Source organism: Myxine glutinosa, chromosome 10 (assembly GCF_964187855.1).
Source record: "Myxine glutinosa chromosome 10, kmMyxGlut1.1, whole genome shotgun sequence".
In the NCBI taxonomy this organism is placed as follows: Eukaryota; Metazoa; Chordata; class Myxini; order Myxiniformes; family Myxinidae; genus Myxine; species Myxine glutinosa.
In genome coordinates, this window is record NC_136270.1 from 93,714,899 (window position 1) to 93,735,068 (window position 20,170).

At 45.8% G+C, this 20,170-nt stretch overlaps 1 protein-coding gene across 1 annotated transcript in view; it reads right to left on the minus strand.

The window, feature by feature from the left end:
• Positions 1-20,170, minus strand: part of STT3B (STT3 oligosaccharyltransferase complex catalytic subunit B) — a 59,269-nt gene that overhangs the window by 29,181 nt on the left and 9,918 nt on the right. Inside the window, exons 2-6 of the mRNA XM_068126459.2 lie at positions 18,539-18,647; positions 8,843-9,130; positions 7,016-7,081; positions 4,144-4,243; positions 3,845-3,943 (exon numbers count right to left, since the gene is read on the minus strand). Of these exons, the coding sequence (XP_067982560.1) occupies positions 3,845-3,943; positions 4,144-4,243; positions 7,016-7,081; positions 8,843-9,130; positions 18,539-18,647 (662 nt within the window). The remainder of the gene's footprint in view (positions 1-3,844; positions 3,944-4,143; positions 4,244-7,015; positions 7,082-8,842; positions 9,131-18,538; positions 18,648-20,170) is intronic.

The following is a 20,170-nucleotide window of genomic DNA, read 5'->3' on the forward strand; positions in this document are numbered from 1 at the left end:
AGCAGATAGCGAAAGAGAGGTGTGATGTGATGGGGGTGAGCTGCTTGAAGGATGAAGTGGGACAAATCGTTGTCGACCCAGATGGAATTAAAGGAAGATGGAAAAGATATATGGAAATGCTGTTGAATACAGAGAATGAATGGGATGGCAACATAGAGAGTAACCCAGTTTTAGGACCGGCAGAGAAGATAACTGAGAAGGAAGTTGAGGAAGCGATAAAAGCAATGAAGGGTAGAAAAGCTGGAGGGCCGACGGGAGTTGTGGGAGATATGTTGAAGGCAGCAGGAAGTTGGGGTGTGAAGAGAATGACAGAGATCTGTAATCTGGTGGTGAAAGAAGGCCGCATTCCAGTGGATTGGGAACTGAGTACCCTCGTCCCTCTATACAAGGGGAAAGGTGACCCTCTGGAGTGTGGCTCGTACCGAGCGATAAAGTTATTGTAGCATGGAATGAAGGTATTGAAAAGGGTGTTGGAGAGGAGGATAAGGAAGAAAGTGAAGATCGACGAAATGCAGTTTGGATTTATGCCAGGAAGAGGAACGACAGACGCGCTTTTCATTGTGAGGCAGTTGCAGGAGAAGTACATGGAGAAGAGGAAGAAGTTGTTTCTTGGGTTTGTTGATCTGGAGAAAGCATTCGATCGGGTTCCACGCAAAGTATTGACATGGGCATTGAGGAAGTTAGGAGTGGAGGAATGGTTGATCAGAGTAGTGATGGCAATGTACAAAAGAGCGCGCACAGCTGTAAGGACGAAGGACGGGAACAGTGGTGAGTTTTAGGTGAAGGTGGGAGTGCATCAGGGGTCGGTACTAAGTCCACTACTATTTGTAGCTGTGATGGAGGTGCTGGCTCAGAACGTAAAGGAGGGTTTACCGTGGGAGTTGTTGTATGCAGATGATCTGGTGTTGATTGCGGAAAGTATGGATGGACTGAAGGAAAAGATGAACACGTGGAAGGAATGTATGGAGACAAAAGGTCTGAAGGTGAATATCGGAAAGACGAAGGTGATGGCAAGTGGTAAAGCATGTGGTGAGGTGGAAAGAACTGGGAAGTGGCCCTGTGCTGTGTGTAGGAAGGGTGTCGGAGTGAACTCCATTCAGTGTACAATGTGCGCTGAGTGGGTTCATCAAAAATGTAGTGGTCTGAGAGGGTCATTAACCAGTGTGGCAGCTACATTCAAATGTAAGGTGTGCACAGAGGGAGCTGCAGATGGAGGAAATGTTGAGTTGGATCTTGGAGACGGCGTGAAGCTGGAAGGTGTGAAAACATTTTGCTACCTCGGAGACATGCTGAATGGAGAAGGTGGATCAGACTCGGCAACGGTTGCTCGAGTGAGATGTGCATGGAAGAAGTTTCGGGAATTGAGTGGCGTGCTGATGATGAGGGGAGTGTCGTTGAAGCTGAAGGGAAAGGTGTATGCTGCATGTGTGAGAAGTGTTATGATTTATGGGAGCGAGACATGGGTAATGAACGTAGAGCAGCAACGAAGGTTGGAAAGGGTGGAAATGCGAATGGTTCGACGGATGTGCGGAGTATCGTTGAGAGAGAGGAAGACAAATGATGAATTGCGAAAGATGATGGGAATAGAGCCTGTGATTGATGCTGTGAAGAGGAACAGGTTGAGATGGTTTGGTCATGTGTTGAGGAAGGATGAAAGTGACTGGTTGAGAAGAGTGATGGAAATGAATGTAGAAGGAAGTAGAAGACGGGGAAGACCGAGAAAGACTTGGCTAAAGATGGTGGAAGAAGAAATGCGGGCAAGGGGGTTAACAAGGAGAGATGCAGAAAATAGGGCAAAATGGAGAAGATTGTCATGGGGACCGCAAGGCTAACCCCCGCTCTAGCAGGGAAAATGGCCTTTAAAATGCATGTTGTTTGTTGTTGTTGTTTTCATTCAATTTTCATTCATCAGACCACAATCTTTTTCATCATACTCTCAAAATCTTTCATGTGGCTTTTTGCAAACTGCAGGTGTGCTGTAATGTGCCATTTTCTCAGGAGTGGCTTCCTTACATCTGGACACTCCTATAAATTCTAGATTTGTAAAGTGCTGCAGAGACTGTTGTCCTTCTGGCAGTTTCTCCTATCTCAGCCAGGGAACTCTACAGTTCTGCCAGGGTGGTCATTGAGTTATTGCTCACCTCCTGACCAAGGTACTTCTTGCCCAGTTGCTCAGTTTGGTTGGACAGCCAGCTCCAGAAAGCGGTATTGAAGTATTGACAAAGTATTGACCCATGGGGCTAAATAAATACTTCTGTATTTCATTTTCAATTAATTTGTTAAAATTTCGAAGATGTTTTCACTTTTTTTCAATTTCTAAGATGTAACAGCAAAATGTGAAAAAGTAAAGGGGTGTGAATTAGGCTTGGGCGACTCTTAACATTTTAGAATCGATTCCAATTCTGAACTGCTGTTTCGGAATCGATTCCGAATTCTTCACTAAAGTCCAATCAATTCGTCCTTGTCACAAACCCCATCTGCTCAACTAGTTTTGTCTGAATCAGTCCACAACTCTCTTTAGTCGACAACCAACCACAACAACACAACACGAGCTTTTGGTGGTTTAGTGATGATCTTGTGGGCAGAATAACCGTTGAATTTAAGAGCAGTTGTGGTGTGGCCTAGTTCTCGATGCAGGTTATATTTGTCACTGATAGTGGAAGCACAACAAATAAATTAAAAGAGTACTGCTCACGGACTGGAAAGTTGAAAGGTGATGAAAAGAGCGGTAGTTGAGCCAGTGAGCCAATACCGAAGTATTGAAGTGAGTGAAGAAAAAAAAACAGGAAATTTGTTGACAGGAAATTTTCACCATAGGTGCAACTCCACCTGTACAATTTAATGATAATGATGACGTCATCGGTCACGTGGTTCAGCCGCTGTATTAGAAAAACCGATAAAAATTTGCACCTCTATATCTCCGAAAGCGCTGCATAGAAAAAAATTGAGACATGGCTCATTTAAAGAACTCTCCATGTGGAATAACATGTTAATGATGTTATTGGTGCCTCCATTATGACGTCATAATTCGACAAGTAGAAAACCTCATCCGATCAAGATGAAATTGCGTGAGCATCATCTAGGTATAAATTGGCGGAGAAAAAAAAAAGTGATGACGTCATCGGTCACGTGTTTCGTCCGCCATATATTTTTTAACACAAAAGCCTTAAAAACCACTGAAAACACGTCTTGGCGAGGGTCTGCAATCTCTGATTGCTCTTTCTAGTTTTCTTTTGCTTTGGAGTTATTTTTTAAAATGTAAAGAATATAAATAGCTCTTTTAAGCCTGGTGTTGGGCTTGCAGCTAGGGTGCCAGCTTAGGATCCTAGGATCCTGGGTTCGAATCCCGGTCGATCGCTGAATTAACGCCAGGGGGGTTGACTCAGCCTGTCATCCTTCCGAGGTCGGCTAATTGAGTACCAGTTCACTGGTAATTCCCTGTTTGTTGTAAAAGGCGACAAAAAGGGTTGGCGGCAGGAAGGGCATCCGGCCGTAAAACATTGCTTCAAAAAGGGGACCAACAAAAACAACAACAACCACGGTGCCCGAAAAAGGCCAACCCCCGCTTTGCGGGGAAAAATGGCCTCTAAAGGTGTTTGTTTTTTTAAAGAACCAACACTTAGTGTAGACCGTAAACCTTTTACTTTATTGGTGCTCCACCATGGAAACTTTTAAATAGCATTAATTTATTATATACACACACAATATATATTCCACCCAGTTTGTGACTCGGCTGAAAGAGCACATTCTCCATCTCTACTAAATTTTCTCCTTTATATCAAAATTGTATCCCATTTTCATAAAACCACATTACTACTCGGCAAATGCGGTGCTCAAACCTAACCTGCAGCAGCCATGTGCTCACTCGTACGGATTGGCTGGAAACCGACAAAAGGAACCTGCATGGCCAGGATGAGTCCGAGGATGTAGAAGGTGCTGTAAGCTGCACAGAGGGGTCCGCATGTACATAAAGTCACACCTTATCTTGGAAACTCACTCATTGCTCATTTCAAAATACCAGATTACTTTTTTTTTTTACCATTCTCCACTTAAAACAACAAGCAGGTGTAAAAACAACTTTCAAAGATGCCATTTAAATCCTTGCGTCACTGATGTATTGGGTTGGCTGCTTGCAATACATACCTACATAAAGCCTTCTGCTGTACCTCTGCATCAACAACAGCACGAGTACGTGTAGTGGAATGAGATTGATGATGAAGACATATCCACCCCAGGCAGATACCTGCACAGGACACAGTATTGCATTACTTTTGTTCTTGCCCAACCCCTCACTTAACACTTGACTTGGCCATTTTCTACTACTCTTATGAAAAACCACTTCATTTGGTGCAGGGCCTCTGTAAATACAAACATTTACCCGGTATTTTGAAAAATAGAAATCTCCATTAATAAAACTGCAGTGAAGTAGATAGTGCGCCATCGCCAAATCCCCATGCTTCCCAGCTAAAGCAAAGTTGAAAGATGGCAAAAAGTTCCATCAGGAATGACCCAATATCAAATTGAGTAAATTTTTCCCCCATTTTAACCCCTGTGCCACTAATCCCCAACCCCTGGGGCATGAACCTGGGGTCAAATACAAATAATTGTTACATATTTCATGCGTCTCCCAGTGTTAGGATTACACATACATAATTTCAAGTTTTTAAATGTGCCTGTAATGGCATTTTTTGTTATTTTATCTTTTGACAGGGCGGGGCCAAAAATGATACTGCTCTCGCACCTTCATGTGGTGATCATGACTTCCAAGTTTGAATTTCTGCACAACCTTTTAAGAGGAGATAGATGGACAGACGGGTGGACAGACAGAAGAGACAGAGACATACGGAGACGATTACAATATCCCCACTTTTTTTTCTATTTTTGGTGCTGATGAGAGGTTTGCATCTTATGATGTGGTCACCCAACAAAGCTGTTTTTTCAAAAAACGTGGTGATAATGGAGCTTGTAATGCAAAACATTCAGCGCCCAAATCCTCATTCCGAACCAACGACGTATTATGAGTGCAAAAAGGAGCGGGAAAATATATATTTTAGTTGATGCCGTAGACTCGAAAGCACCCAGTGAAATCTCAGGAGCGAACCAGACAGGCATAATTAATTTGTGGATGGAAGACATTCATAGAACTTTGGATTTTATACGCAACGTGCTCGCCCCCAAGTTGTGCGGTCCTGGATTGTTCCTGTGGAATTGAATAAGACTACAACTAGTCATCTTGGTTTGGTGACAACAGGGGGTTCCGTATCTTAGAGCAACATTTTGCAGATGAGCAAACAGGGCAAACATAATGTGTGGACGTAAAGATCTCTGCTTTTCATTCCTTTCTAAGAGAGTACACCAGTGTGTTAGTCCCTTGACCAAGGTTCTTAGTTAACAATTAAAGGATACAAGGAAATGGGAGTAGGCCATTTGGCAAATTTGCCAATGCAACATTCACATTCCAGAACTCTCACCTAATGCAGGTAATGCCAATCGTACAAATAACTATAATGAGGGTACATTGGCTAGGGTATCAGCACACAATGGCCTACTCTTTTTAAACATACCAATTGCAAATTTAACACCCACAACCTAAATGCAGACCAAACAGCTGGCTCTGTATTCCCATCAAGAAACAAAATAAATCAGTAAAGCACAGTTGCTGTTTTTTTGTTTCCAGAGTCAAGGCTTTTGAAAGAGGTCGAACACAGAACGGGTAAGGACGCAACATAACAAAAGGAACAGTGGGAGAGAGAAGGGGGAAAAGCCAATGGTGTGGTCTAGGGACAAAATAGACAAAGACAGACAAACAAGGGATGCGGGTAACGATGAGGGGTAGGGAAGAACGCAAGGGGTGGACAAGATGGATGCAGAAGCAAACTAGAATGGCACTTGGTAGAGCACGTACCTCCAACAGGCTGAACAGTTTACATTTTGTATCCTACCGATAGGCCGGATCTGGATCTGGACCTCCAAAATCTAATTGGTGTGTTCTTGTCACCTCCCCAACTCATCCGTCCAAATCCATCCATAACCTTTTTGAAACAACGTCCTATATATAGTCTTTGGCTCTATCTCTTAATGGTAAAGAATCACTTTAAAATGATAGGATTCGGATCTTCACCAAAATTGAATAGATTATATGACTCGTTGTACAACCAACCAGTCCAGCAAGTGTCATTCGAATCAGTCCATAACTTTTTGAGATATCATGCTATATATAGTTTTTGGCCCTATCTCTCAATGGTAAAGAATCACTTTAAAAAAACAAAAAAACTAGAACGGCACTCAGTAGAGAGCATACCTCCGCCTGGTGAAAAGTTTACGTTTTGTATCAGAGTAGACCAGAAAATCACAATATATAATTTATATAATGTATAAACATTCTTCGATTCTTCCTCGTCACACACACAACCTGTCCAACAAGTTTCGTCCAAATCCATCCACAACTTTTTGAGATATCCTGCGATGTATCGTTTTTGGCCCCATCTCCCAAATGTGAAGAATCACTTTTAAAATTCTAGTAGACGAATCCGAATCTCTGCCAAATTTCGTCCGAATCTGTCCACAACCTTTTGAGAAATCTTGGTCACAAACAAACAGACAAACAGACAGGGGTGAAAACATAACCTCCATCCACCTTTCGTGGCGGAGGTAATTATTGCATTCGGATCTTCAACAAAATCCAATAATTTCGTTCTTGTCATGCACCCAACCTGTCCACCAAATTTCGTCAGAGTCCGTCCATAACTTTTTGAGATATCCCGTTCATAGACAGACAGGGGTGAAAAAATATTTAGAGGTGGGCGGTGGGGGGAGAGGAGGTGGGGGAGGGGTGAGTGTGGAATAGTCGGAGTACCATAATTTGTAAGTGGGATGGCTAACACCACTTTCACACAAGATTTAATGGGGTTACAATTCGTATGGAAGGAATGAAAAAGTGCAATAAGTTTTTGCAGACAAGAAATATTGACAATAAAAAATTAGGAGAATTTCAAAGTGTATTACCAATACCTACCATGTAAAAGTAGGATAGGCAACAGCATACGGACCAGAAAAGGGAACCGGTCTTAACAGACTTGACCTGCACAAGAAGCAACACAGACCATCAATGCAGGAACAGTACAACTTATTAAATAGTTACGCATTGTTCTGACCACTTACCTATTCGTGACCTCTGCAAATCCATACCTCGTGACCTCTGTAGACGTTCCATACTGTAAATTGAAATCGGTCGAGCCACGTGAATGCCATACGAGGCAGAAAATAACAAAGCTAACGATAACGAGGCAGAGGTAAATGCTGGACACAATGCTGGAACGCACAGTAGGTTTCGACACTGCCCAGGGAGGTCCATCTTAGTGTGAAAATATAAAACACATTCTTCCCAGAACCATCATTGTTCCAGTACCAAACCTGTAGCACTGTGTTCTCCTCATGTGCAGGACCGACAAGAACCAAGGAAATGCCAATTGTGTATGGTTAAAAGCTCAAAACAAGACATTTCCTCCAAGCAATTTAACGGTTTCCTGTGTCTGGTCTGATAAATTCTCTTCACTTTACATAACGAGTTATGAATGGCCATCTCCACATTTTCCAGCCTTAACCTTTCTCCCGGCTTTCCTCATCGTTTACGTAACGATTCTTCCCCAAATTATGATTTTCACTTGTTATGCCAATGACAGGTTATGTTATTTTCTCTACAATACAGAGGATCACAGATGACCGAGGTTAGAAATGATCAAAATGCTTGCATTTTCTACTGCTGTTGTTTTCTCCCATTTTGCGTGTTTGTATGTTTTTGTTTTCACATTTACGACAAAACTTTTGTGCAAATGGATAATTTTGATTAAAAGACGATTACAGAAATGACAAGTAAAAACAACATTCCAGCCTCCAATGCATTCTTAACTTCTGTTTACTGGATAAAAGGGGAAAAAAAACCAAGTCAAAATAAACCAAGTTAGAAAGTAATTTCATTCCTTGGATCCAATAAAAATCCAGGACAAGATGGATACAAGCGTTTTCAAATCCAGAAACCTTACCATTACCACAATCACTGCCACTTCATGTATCATAACTGCAGAACCTCAAGTTCAAAACAGCAACCTTTTTGGATACAAAGTCGAGGCTCGTGGAAGAGCCAGTCTCACACCTAGCTCGGCTTTTTTCCTGTAGAAACCAAAGCATTCAGAAACATTGGAATCTCCCGCAATGAAGCCGATTCTGAGGGCCTTTCACTCTCTCACCACAGGCAGGTTCGTGGTCTTTCTGTCTTCTACCGACTCCTCTCTGGCCTAGCCCCCCCAGCCCTGTCTGTGCTCTGTCCCCCAAATATTCCCTCAGGACGCACAAGATCTGACAGCAACCCTCTTCTGGTGAAACTGCCAAAATCAAGACTCTCTGCTCACCCTCACTCTTTCATTCCTCTTTTTTCCCCACCTTTGAAACAAACTACCTCGCTCTCTTCAATCCCTCTCCTCCCTCCAGGTCTTCAAAACTGCTGTTCACCACCATCTCTTATCTTCCCCCATCCAAAACCTTAATCTTTTCTACCCCCGTTAATACACCCCAAATCCACCTTCTTCAAATTCCCTTTTCTTTCCTGAAATCCCCTATAGTGTCCATCTTGTTTATCCCGTGTACCTCACCCCAGCTCTCTCTCTCTCTCTTCCATATATCTCCTGATGTCCCTGTTCCCTACTGTTGTTATACTTCCCCCTCTCTCCCCCTCTTGTCTCCCACTCCTTTTATTATATGTTCTACCTGTTAGCTCTTATATGAGCCCCAACTTAATATTAAATATATGTATCTTTTTTTAGCAATGACTGGTCGCTTCACTCACCCAAAAGTAATAAGTGAGTTGTAGCGCAAAGATGGCGACACCCTCATTATCATAGGAACCGGCTACCGAACGAGAGATGTAGCCAGGAACCACGGCGATAAAACATGCTGCAAAGAGGCCTGCTCCTGCAGACCACAGCTCTCGCGTCAGAAGGTAGGTGGCAAACGCTGTGAGGCCACTGAACACAGGTGCCAGGAACACACACACGTCGCGGATATGCACGGTAATATTCAGCATGTTCAGCAGCCAGTGAACGCTGCCTGCCGTCACCATGAGGCCTGGGTACACCTATAGGGTGGGTTAGACGATAGAGATAATAACCTTCATTGTTATATTTGTGTACAATTTATACAGTAAAGCCATTAAGATTACTTTGCTGTTGCAAAAGAATATTAAATGAGATATTACGTTTGTAATCTCTTGTGAAGAGATTGATCTGAAAAGAGGGCAAAATAACAGATATTTTAAATTGTGTTACCCCATGAAGATCTGTATTAAATCTACTTCAATCTAGATGTTCATGTTGATTTTAAACATTACTTCAAGGGACAATAAAGTGACTGATTGTACTGCATCAAGAAAAGTGAAATGAAAATGCAAAATAACCAATCAGAAGCTTTTCAAACGCAGCACAGGAAGCGGCCGCCGTAAACGGGAGACAGACTAACGCATGGATTGACACCACGTTCGCAATACATGATAATGAAAAACCAAAATTACAACTTTTTATTTATTTTACCATCAAATAAACACAAAACAAGAATCACTATTGCATTTATATCGAATGCGAATTACACAAAAAGGTCATAACTTTCGCCTGCTTCCCATAATGTCCCTCTCAACACTTTTTCTTCACCCTCCCCTCCCTCTCGCCAATCCCACAAATTTCCTGAACTTTCTCAATTTTCTTTTGCCAAATTTGACTCAATAATTAATAACAAATTTTACCTGACCTTTTTCAAGGCTATCTGCACACAAGCTACAAAGTTTGGAGTGTGCCCAATTAAAAGCAATTGATGTGTCCATATTAGTATCATTATGGTAAGATACTTTCCTTGGTATTGTTGTGGATATGAGGATGGTATTATTTTATTGTGTGCTTTATTATTATTATAGTCTATTCTGCGCCTCCTGCCTCCAGAGTTGTGTAAAGGTAAAAAGGGCGTCCCGGTAGTTAATTCCATGAAACACCACATTGAAGGACACTATAATACCCTTGTTCAGTAGTTTATATCCTTATTATGTGTTTTAGGGTAAGGCCTTGTCTTCCATTAACATGACACTCCATTGTACCAAGTGAAAAAGATAGATTCCCTTCATTCCCATTCCCAAAAAACCTCCATTTCCCCTTTTGTCAATTGGCATTCGCATTGCCAACCCCAAAGCCGCCATTGGCCACGAGGCAGGGTTGGGGAAGAAAGGCGTGCCCGCCCGTCGTCATCAAGGGCGGAGCCAGAGGGTCGCGCGACCAACCATGGCCGAGGTGAGCACACCGATTGGGCGTGTCCTGAAGGCCGGCGGCTTAATCGCCGGAGGCGCTATAAGAGCGCGCGCGCAACAGTGACCAGGGCTGAGCTGAGCTGCGTGGTGAGGTGCAAAGCAAAGAGCTGGGTCGTCAGAGGAGAAGAGAGTTGAAAAAAGGTCCAAAGCAGATGAGCTTTGAGAGAGATGAGCTTTGAGAGAGATGAGCTTTGAGAGAGATGAGCTATGACAAGAGCTGAGTTGTGAGGTCCAAAAGCAGAGATCATCCAGGGAAGCACAAAGCCTGCTATTCGTCACCTTGCTCGCCAGCGGCAGCGTCCACAGCAGCAACAACATTCGACAGCTGTTTGGGGCCTGGACGGCGGTTTTGAGCAGGGCCGCGAAGGGACGGCGGCTGCCGAACGCGCCGATCGTGCTGCCAGCTCCGGACCTTCCTCTCCTCTCCAGCCAATCCTGCCTGCAATTTCCCCATTCGTGTACGTGAGTTTGTTCTGTTCGTTCTGTCCTGGGTAGTCAATTAAGTCTGTATAAGCTAGTAATTTGCACTGTGTCACCTGCTTTTTCATGTCCCCTGTAAATAACCGTGACTGCTCTTTTTGCTTGTGTGTGTGTAAATAATAAACCCCGTTACTCTTCTGTAAGTCTTCTTCTTCTTCCTCTTTGCATTCGGTCGCTTTAGAGTTTTCCCACATTGAATATCTGTGGCGCGATACGGCCAACGTTTGGGTGAATCGGGGAAACTGTTCGGCCGCGGTGCCTTCGCTCGGCAAACAACATCCTTATCCGCGGACCGTAACAATTGGTGTCGGGAGCGGGGTCGGACCCGAAGCGCGCTTAACGCGCTCAAAATTACGAGCTGCTGGAAATTGTTTTGTTTTTAAAGAAAAACCCGAATTTTGAAATCGCGCCATGGCTGGTCAAGGCGACGGGATGCCGGTGGGAGAGATAGATGGGGTAGAATCGACCCAGGACCTCGGGGAAATGTATATGGAGGAGGTGGTTGAGGAGGTTTCAGGCGCGCAAAATGGCGTCCTCACGCACGTGGGTGTAGCGGCACCAAATTTTGCCGCGCCCGCGACCGTAGCGGCACCAAATTTAGCGGCGCCCGTGACCGTAGCAGCGCCGCTGGTGGATTCGAACCTTTTTTTCCTGCAAATGGGGGCCTTTATGGACAAAATGAGGGACGAAGCGAGGGCTAATAGTGAAAAAATGGAAAACAGAATGATGGGGGCCCTTATGGGACAAATGGGGAACCGGATGGATGCTCAGGGTGAGCAATTGGGGGTAATGAGGGACGAAGCGAGGGCTGATAGTGAGCGAATGAGGGACGAAGCAAGGGCTGATAGTGAGCGATTGGGGGGCGAAATGGGGGGCAAAATGGGAGAAATGGGGGAACGGCTAGAAGCTAAATTTGAGGGGTTAGACAACGGAATAAAAGAGGTAAAGAATGGGTTAACGGGGGTGGAAAATAGAATGGCTGCCCAGGAGAATCAGTTAGAGGGGGTGAAAAATGGGTTAAGGGGGTTAGAAGATAGGATGGAAGACAAATTGCGGGAGATAGGGGAGCAATCCGCCCGAGAAATTAAACAAATGGGAGAGCAGATAGAGGAGGTAAAAATCGGGGTAGAAACCAAATTGGATGCTCAGAGGGATGAATTGGGACAGATGAGGGCAGCATCTACAAAAGAGAGGGAGGAGATGAAAGAGGAGATACGACGAGGTGTAAGTGAGGAGGTCTCGGGGGTACGCGAGGAGGTAAAGCGAGGCGAAAAGCGTATAGAGAAAGAGGTGAGAAATAGGACGGCAAAGTTACAAGGGGGAATAGAAGATCTGACGGAGGAGGTGGAACAGCTGACGGTGGGACAGACGGAGTTAGTGGAGCAGGTACAAAAGAACACTGCGGTACTAGGAGGGTTGAAAGCGACACAAAGAGACATCAAGGACGACTTGATAGCGACACAGAGGCAATGTCAGATGGTACGTGAGGGACTGACAATGAGGTTGGACGAGGTGACAGAGGTAATGGAGACAAAGGACCGGCAGGTGAGGATGCACATAGAGACGGTCACGGTAGCCTTAGAGGACGAGATAGAGGAGATGCACCGGGAAATAAAAGAGGTGAAGCAAAAATTAGAGGAAGTGGAAGAAGAGGCGAGTGAAATTAAGAAGAGACGGACAGAAACTAAGAGAGAAATACAGGAGGAGGTGATGGAATATGTACAAGGTCGGTGCTCAAATCGTGATGATGTGCTCGCTAACCAAATAAAGAGTTTGCAGGTGGCGAAGGAGGTGCAGAGACGAGGTGCCAAGGTGAGTGGCGATATACGTGGAAATGTATATGATGTGAGGAAAGCTTCAGTCAGCTTGGGGGTTGATTTGGATCCGGGTGTTCATGAGAGGCCGTTGGTGAAGTGTGCGACAGGTACGGTGTGCGAAGGAGGAGGTGTGCGAGAATGTCTGACTCTGGGGTGTGTGAGGAAAAAGTGCGCGCCAAGGAGTGAGTGTGCTGTCGAGAGTGAGTCGGTCGTAGCGCGTGTGTGAGGGAGCACATGGAAGCGCGTAGTGAGGAGTGTTACAGAGGATGTAACAAGAAAGTGTACACCTGTGGTGAGTGTTACGGAGGAAGTAACGGAAGAGTGTGCGCAAGAGGATGCGTGAGAAAGGTGTGTAACGGACGGGTGCATGGGGAAAGAGTGCGCTGTCAAGAGTGAGGGAGAATGCACACCCGTAGTGAGAAGTGTTACAGAGGATGTAACAAGAAAGTGCACGCCTGTGGTGAGTGTTACGGAGGAAGTAACGGAAGAGTGTGCGCGAGAAAGGTGTGTAACGGACAGGTGCATGAGGAAAGAGTGCGCTGTTGAGAGTAAGGGTGAGTGCGCTGTCAAGAGTGGTGGTGAAAGTAGTGAGAGTGACACTGAGCGTGAGTTGGTTGTGACAGGTGAGAGAGGAAGTACACCTGGAATGGAAGGATGCACACCTGGAAGGGTAGAGCGTGTGTGGGAATGCACACTGGAATTGGTCGTGAGGCACGTGGTTGGGTGTGCGAGTGAGAGCACACCTGTGATCGTCACAGAGGAGGTGACCGAGGAGGGGGCGCAAAGAAGTGTGTTAGTGAGGTGTGCGAACGACGAGTGTGTGCCAAGGTGTTCGGTGGTCAGGTGTGTGACCAAGTCTGTGAGCGGAATGAGTGTACCTGGGTGTGTAAGAGAAGGTGCAATGACGAGGAGCATGGGAACAGCTGGATGTATGAGCAAGGAACGGGCTGCGGGGTGTAAGCATGCAGGTGAGGCATCGACAGTAACCGGGTTAGCGGTTAGAGCGACTTATAGCCGAATCGGGCCCTCGGTGCGTGCCGGGTTTCGCGTGCCGCGAGGACCAGCGGGGATCCGAACCACGGCGGGTTCGAAAGGACCGCCGTACGCGATCCACGCTGGGCCTCGCTTTGAACGGCCGCGTCCGTGCTCCACTAGGCGGAGCGGGCATCCCGATAGGAAGGGTCGTCATGGCGACCCCTTTTTGTTGAGACGTTCCAGCAGGTCGAGATCGGGCCATGGGATGGCTCCGTGCCGAGGTGGTGAGTGGGATCTCGGCCCGGGTAAGCCCCCGTCCCTGCACCGAATGCGGGACGTATCCAGCCGCTGGCACCAAACAACCCGCATTCATTGCTCGGCTTTACGAAGCCGGGCTGTGGAAGTGAATTGGCGCACCGAGAGGCACAAGTGAGTGGACTGTGATGATGGTAATAGTGATAGTGATTTGATACGAAATTTAGAATAGTGGGTAGAATTGGCAGTAATTGGAAATTTTTGATTGGTTGGAATTTGGTAAGCAAAATTGATAGTGGGACGTGCCCCATGTGATGGGATGGCCAATCCACCATCCCTCACAGCGGGGGGCAAAGGAGCACTAGGTTATGGGGTTTATGGCAGTGAAAACTAGCCCGGGAGGGTTTGGATAATGTGTAGGGACCTAGAAGATGACTTTAGGTGACGTTAAGATTAGGTAGTGACAATGACACCTGTAGTGGGGACGCAGAGAGGGTAGTGTGGATGATAATGACGTGGTATGTGCTTAGTTTAAAGGGAAGACGGGGAGCACTAAGTTAGCAGGGCAACAGGTAGATTAGATGATGCCTTGTGTATGGTGAACAGGTGTGATTGCACAGGTGTGCAACTGAACAGGTGTATGCAGCAGTGTTTGAGTGAGTAATGGTGATGTGTGTTGTGTGACCAACTGGTCCAGGAAGAGGAGGAGGGTGCAGGTGGCACCAGGTGTGAGTGCACAGGTGTGCAACAACAGGTATGAGGAACAGGTGTATGGAATAAATGGTGTGTAGTATATGGAGTATTGGAATGGATGGTCGTGGAGTGAGTATGGGGGAAACTATGGAGTGGAGTGGATGGTGCGAAGGTGTGAATGGGGGAAGAGTGGACCCCCATCACGAATACCCGGGGCGGGTAGTGTAAGTGTTAGGTAGAGGGTATAGGTAAATTGTGGTTGGATATTGGCATCTGTGGTACGGGTGACAGAATGGTATTTGGATGGGTGCATTAGTGTTGTGGAAATGGCTGGGCGTGTAGCCTGTTAGTGTGTGTAGTTGGTTTGGGCACTCCACCACTGTGAGGATGTCGGCCAGGAGAGGCCGCAGGTGGGCTCTGGGAGCCGGTAGTTGTTGTGGATGGGGCCCGAGGATCCGGAGGACGGACCTGGGTAGCCCAGTGCCAGAGGGCACCGAGTGGAGTGACAGAGCCAGGAGGGGCCTTCCCCAGTTAGATAGGTTAGGTAAGGAGCAGGTAAGCTCGGGTGGCAACTACAGTGGTGGAGGTGTGCAGGTGGGTAGACCTGCTGTGAGAGCTACACGTCACAGCCCAGAAATTGTGCAAGGGCACCGGGAGATGAATCGGGGGAGTGAGACCCCAAATTGAGAAGCACCACAGTTTGGTCAATGGGAATTGGTTTTTAGAACCCATAGTGTAAGTTGGCCAATGGATTGGCAGGGAAAGACCCCGGGTAGTGTAAAGTGTGTTAAAGTCATTTAGAGGATAGTTAGGATTGAAGTCTCCTCGCACCATCTACATGCACTCACCTGAGATGACGTACCTCCACACCATGCCATGTTTAATTATTTTTGATGCAAATGTTTGGAATGTGAGACGCATCATGATGTGGGTGTGACATTGTGCTTGTTGTTCCATCTCTCCCTCCTTATGAGGATTGATGATGAATTGGGTGATGGTAAATTTTGGATAGAGGGATTGTGGAGACGAATTTGGTATGGGAAATATGGGGAAGACGTGACGGTAGTGACGGATTTGTAAATGTGTAGATTTTTGTACATATGGGGTAAGGGCAAGGGTAGGGTAGGTGACAGGGGGGGTGACGTACGGTAGGGACGAGCTTTTCTCACTTCACTCTCCGTATGCATTTCGCCCTGCATTGCCTTGTTTGATGTGTACCCTTGTGACCTTACCCCTCGCTCATCTGTCTGTCCCCCCTTTTGTCTCCCACATGAGGACCTGTGCGCCATTGGGCGCCGAGGGGAGCGTGCGTGAGTCGGCCATTGTGCGCCCGGAACTCCCAGAACCAGCTGTCTGCATCGATGCACCACATTATGGACCACATGTCTGTGGCCGAGCACCACTTATGGACCCCATGGGTTGGGGCATGGCCCCTCTGCTGGAACCGGCCATGAAGGCCCAAAAGCTTGCTGGCGGACCTTGGCCACAGGGCACCGATGCCCCACAGGTGAACCACACATAGTCGGCCCTGTGGGCCATAAATAAAGAAAATAAAAACGGACACGTTAGATGCATTTTATTGCAAATAGGCCGCCAGCAAGGGAAAATGACATCTGGAAGAAAGCAAATAGCCAGCAGAGGGAGCCGAAGAGCAAGAGACCACCTGCAGGGCTAGGGGTTGTTTGGTTATTTTTATTATTGAACATTGATGAACAATGATGACTGTGCACCGATTGGTGCCTGAGGGTGTATTGGTGCATTTTTGGGTGCTTTCATGGTGCATTGATGCAGAGCAGACTGTCTCCCCCCCAGGAAGAACAATCACAGGTCCTGGGTTGCGTATTGTAAATAAAGTAGCGTCAATTGTAAATAATGCTCCCCACCGTCAGTGTGTAGTTTGAAGACCATTCCGCAATTCGGTTAGCTGTGGGCGTGAGTCTGTTAGGCAGGGTGCAATGGAGCAGCGGGACATATTTATTTATGTTTTAAAACTGTCACACTCAGGGTCAGGTTAAAAGTAGAGGGAACTACACCTACGTGTCACACTAAATTAAAGTTGTAGGCCCGGGTCGTGCCTAAGAGGAGGAGGGTGCAGTGTTGCGGATATGAGGATGGTATTTTTTTATTGTGTGCTTTATTATTATTATTGTCTATTCTGCGCCTCCTGCCTCCAGAGTTGTGTAAAGGTAAAAAGGGCGTCCCGGTAGTTAATTCCATGGAACACCACATTGAAGGACACTATAATACCCTTGTTCAGTAGTTTATATCCTTATTATGTGTTTTAGGGTAAGGCCTTGTCTTCCATTAACATGACACTCCATTGTACCAAGTGAAAAAGATAGATTCCCTTCATTCCCATTCCCAAAAAACCTCCATTTCCCCTTTCGTCAATTGGCATTCGCATTGCCAACCCCAAAGCCGCCATTGGCCACAAGGCAGGGTTGGGGAAGAAAGGCGTGCCCGCCCGTCGTCATCAAGGGCGGAGCCAGAGGGTCGCGCGACCAACCATGGCCGAGGTGAGCACACCGATGGGCGTGTCCTGAAGGCCGGCGGCTTAATCGCCGGAGGCGCTATAAGAGCGCGCGCGCGCAAGAGTGACCAGGGCTGCGCTGAGCTGCGTGGTGAGGTGCAAAGCAAAGAGCTGGGTCGTCAGAGGAGAAGAGAGTTGAAAAAAGGTCCAAAGCAGATGAGCTTTGAGATAGATGAGCTTTGAGATAGATGAGCTTTGAGAGAGATGAGCTTTGAGAGAGATGAGCTATGACAAGAGCTGAGTTGTGAGGTCCAAAAGCAGAGATCATCCAGGGAAGCACAAAGCCTGCTATTCGTCACCTTGCTCGCCAGCGGCAGCGTCCATAGCAGCAACAACATTCGACAGCCGTTTGGGGCCTGGACGGCGGTTTTGAGCAGGGCCGCGAAGGGACGGCGGCTGCCGAACGCGCCGATCGTGCTGCCAGCTCCGGACCTTCCTCTCCTCTCCAGCCAATCCTGCCTGCAATTTCCCCATTCGTGTACGTGAGTTTGTTCTGTTCGTTCTGTCCTGGGTAGTCAATTAAGTCTGTATAAGCTAGTAATTTGCACTGTGTCACCTGCTTTTTCATGTCCCCTGTAAATAACCGTGACTGCTCTTTTTGCTTGTGTGTGTGTAAATAATAAACCCCGTTACTCTTCTGTAAGTCTTATTCTTCTTCTTCTTCCTCTTTGCATTCGGTCGCTTTAGAGTTTTCCCACATTGAATATCTGTGGCGCGATACGGCCAACGTTTGGGTGAATCGGGGAAACTGTTCGGCCGCGGTGCCTTCGCTCGGCAAACAACATCCTTATCCGCGGACCGTAACAGTATAAATAGCAGTACATTTTATGAAAGACATTATTCTTCATAATTCAAGCTGGAGACTGAGCTTTAATTCTACATAAAGATCTCAGCTGCTTCCATAATGTTATCCACAGGTGTCAGTTTGCAGCAACAAAGCATAATGAGAGGTGTAGCGAGAAGCAAGTTTATGACATAAATGAAAAGCAAACTAGAACAGCACTCAGCAGAGCGCATACCTACGTCAGGCTGAACATTTCACGTTTTGTATCCCACTGATAGGCCGGATCTGGATTCGGACCTGAACCAAAATCTAATCAGCTTGTTCTTGTCACCTCACAAACTTGTCCACCAAGTTTAGTCATAAGTCGTCCATAACTTTTTTTAAATATCGTGTTATATATCGCTTTTCACCCCATCTCCCAATGGTGAAGAATCACTTAAGAAATTCTAGTAGCCGGATCTGAATCCGGATCTTCACCAAAATATAAATATTTCGTCCTTGTCACATACACTACATCTCTGCCAAATTTAGTCTGAATCTGTCCACAACTTTGAGATATCTTGTTCACAGACAGACAAACAGACAGACAAGGGTGAAAACAACCTCCACCCACCTTTGGTGGTGGAAGTAATAAACAAACACCCAATGAGAACATTAATTACCGTGCCACCAACAATTCTGCCCAAGGGGTACCATGCTCGATCATCAAACCAGTTGAAGAATTCATAGAGGCTGTGCGATGTCAGATAATGGGTAGCACGATAGTTGAACCTGCAATGAAAGTGCAGATAGAGTCAGCTACAACCATCCAAATCAACTTTACAAAATATGAGCAAAGATTATAAGAATTTTTTTTAGAGGTTATATCATTATGAGGTAGACCAGACGTCAAAGACACTAAACTACTTTGAAGATGTGCTATTGACCTCGGAGTCTTTATCTCGAAATCTATCAACATTCTTTAGGTTGTCAAAGTCAAACATAGGCCATATAGACAACATATGACTATTTTAAAGGCAAACCATTTTGTACTGCACAGACTGATGCTTCGTTCATATCAGGATTCAAAGTTGAGAAAATGTCCCAGAGGACTCTTATTTGTGGGGAAAATGCCCCCAATAGAGAGTTCAAATGGGATCTTTTTATTTTTATGCATAAAATGTATTTGATTTCTTTAGAAAGAAAGACATACACAATCTCAAATGATGTATTAATTAATAATAATAATAATAATAATAATTATTATTATTATTATTATTATTCATGTTAGCCTGGTGTTGGCTTAACGCTTAGGGTGCTGGCTTGGGATCCTAGGATCCCGAGTTTGAATCCCGGTCGATCGCTGAATTAATGCTAGATGTGGTTGGCTCAGCCTGTCATCCGTCCGAGGTAGGCAAATCGAGTACCAGCTCACTGGTAATCAGCAGCACAAACGTGCTTCCATAAAAATGATGCAACCAACAGCCACAGGCTGCATATGAAACAACAACATTATGCATGTTTACCCACCACCCAGTTGCAATCCAATTCCCACAAAAACGAATGCATGTTCAGGCTGTTCACTGGCCTCAACTTCCTTCTCCTTCTTCCTGCTACTTTCAGGATCTGATTCACCCTAAATGGGACTTTTTCTTACACCCACACTTTTTGAAGAAAAGAAAAAAAACAGGGGGGGATATTGTAATGGGCTTCATCTGTCTAAGTCTGTTCTGCTATCACCTCCTAAACGGTTGTAGTGCAGAAATTCATCAAACTTGGTAGTTACGATCACCACATGACACGAAGGTGTGTGTGTGACAGCAATATCATTTTTTGTGCCCACCCCCTGGTGTGGCGTCAAAAGGTCAAATACCAAAAAATGCAATTACGGGCGCATCTTTTAATGAAACTTTGTATATGCAATCAATATTGAGGGGCATATGAATATGTAACACGTATTTGGATTTGACCTTGTCATGCCCCAGGAAGTGGGGACTTGGGGTCACAGCAGTTAAAAGAGAAAACAAATCTAACTCAAAATTTGACATAGGGTCATCCCTGGGTGGAATGTTTTGCAATCTTTCAACTTTGCTTTCGGTGGGAAGGTTGGGGATTTGCAATGGAATGCCACCAACTTCACTATAAATTTTCCCCCCAGCCCCCTAGGATCCCAAGCCAGCACCCTAACCGCTAAGCCAACACCAGGCTAACGGTGCTTACAGTGACAATAAAGTAACAAACATGGCTGTGCCCATCGCACCACTTGAGCACCAAAGTGAGGACTTGCTTGATGAACAGTAGTGATCGTAATACCT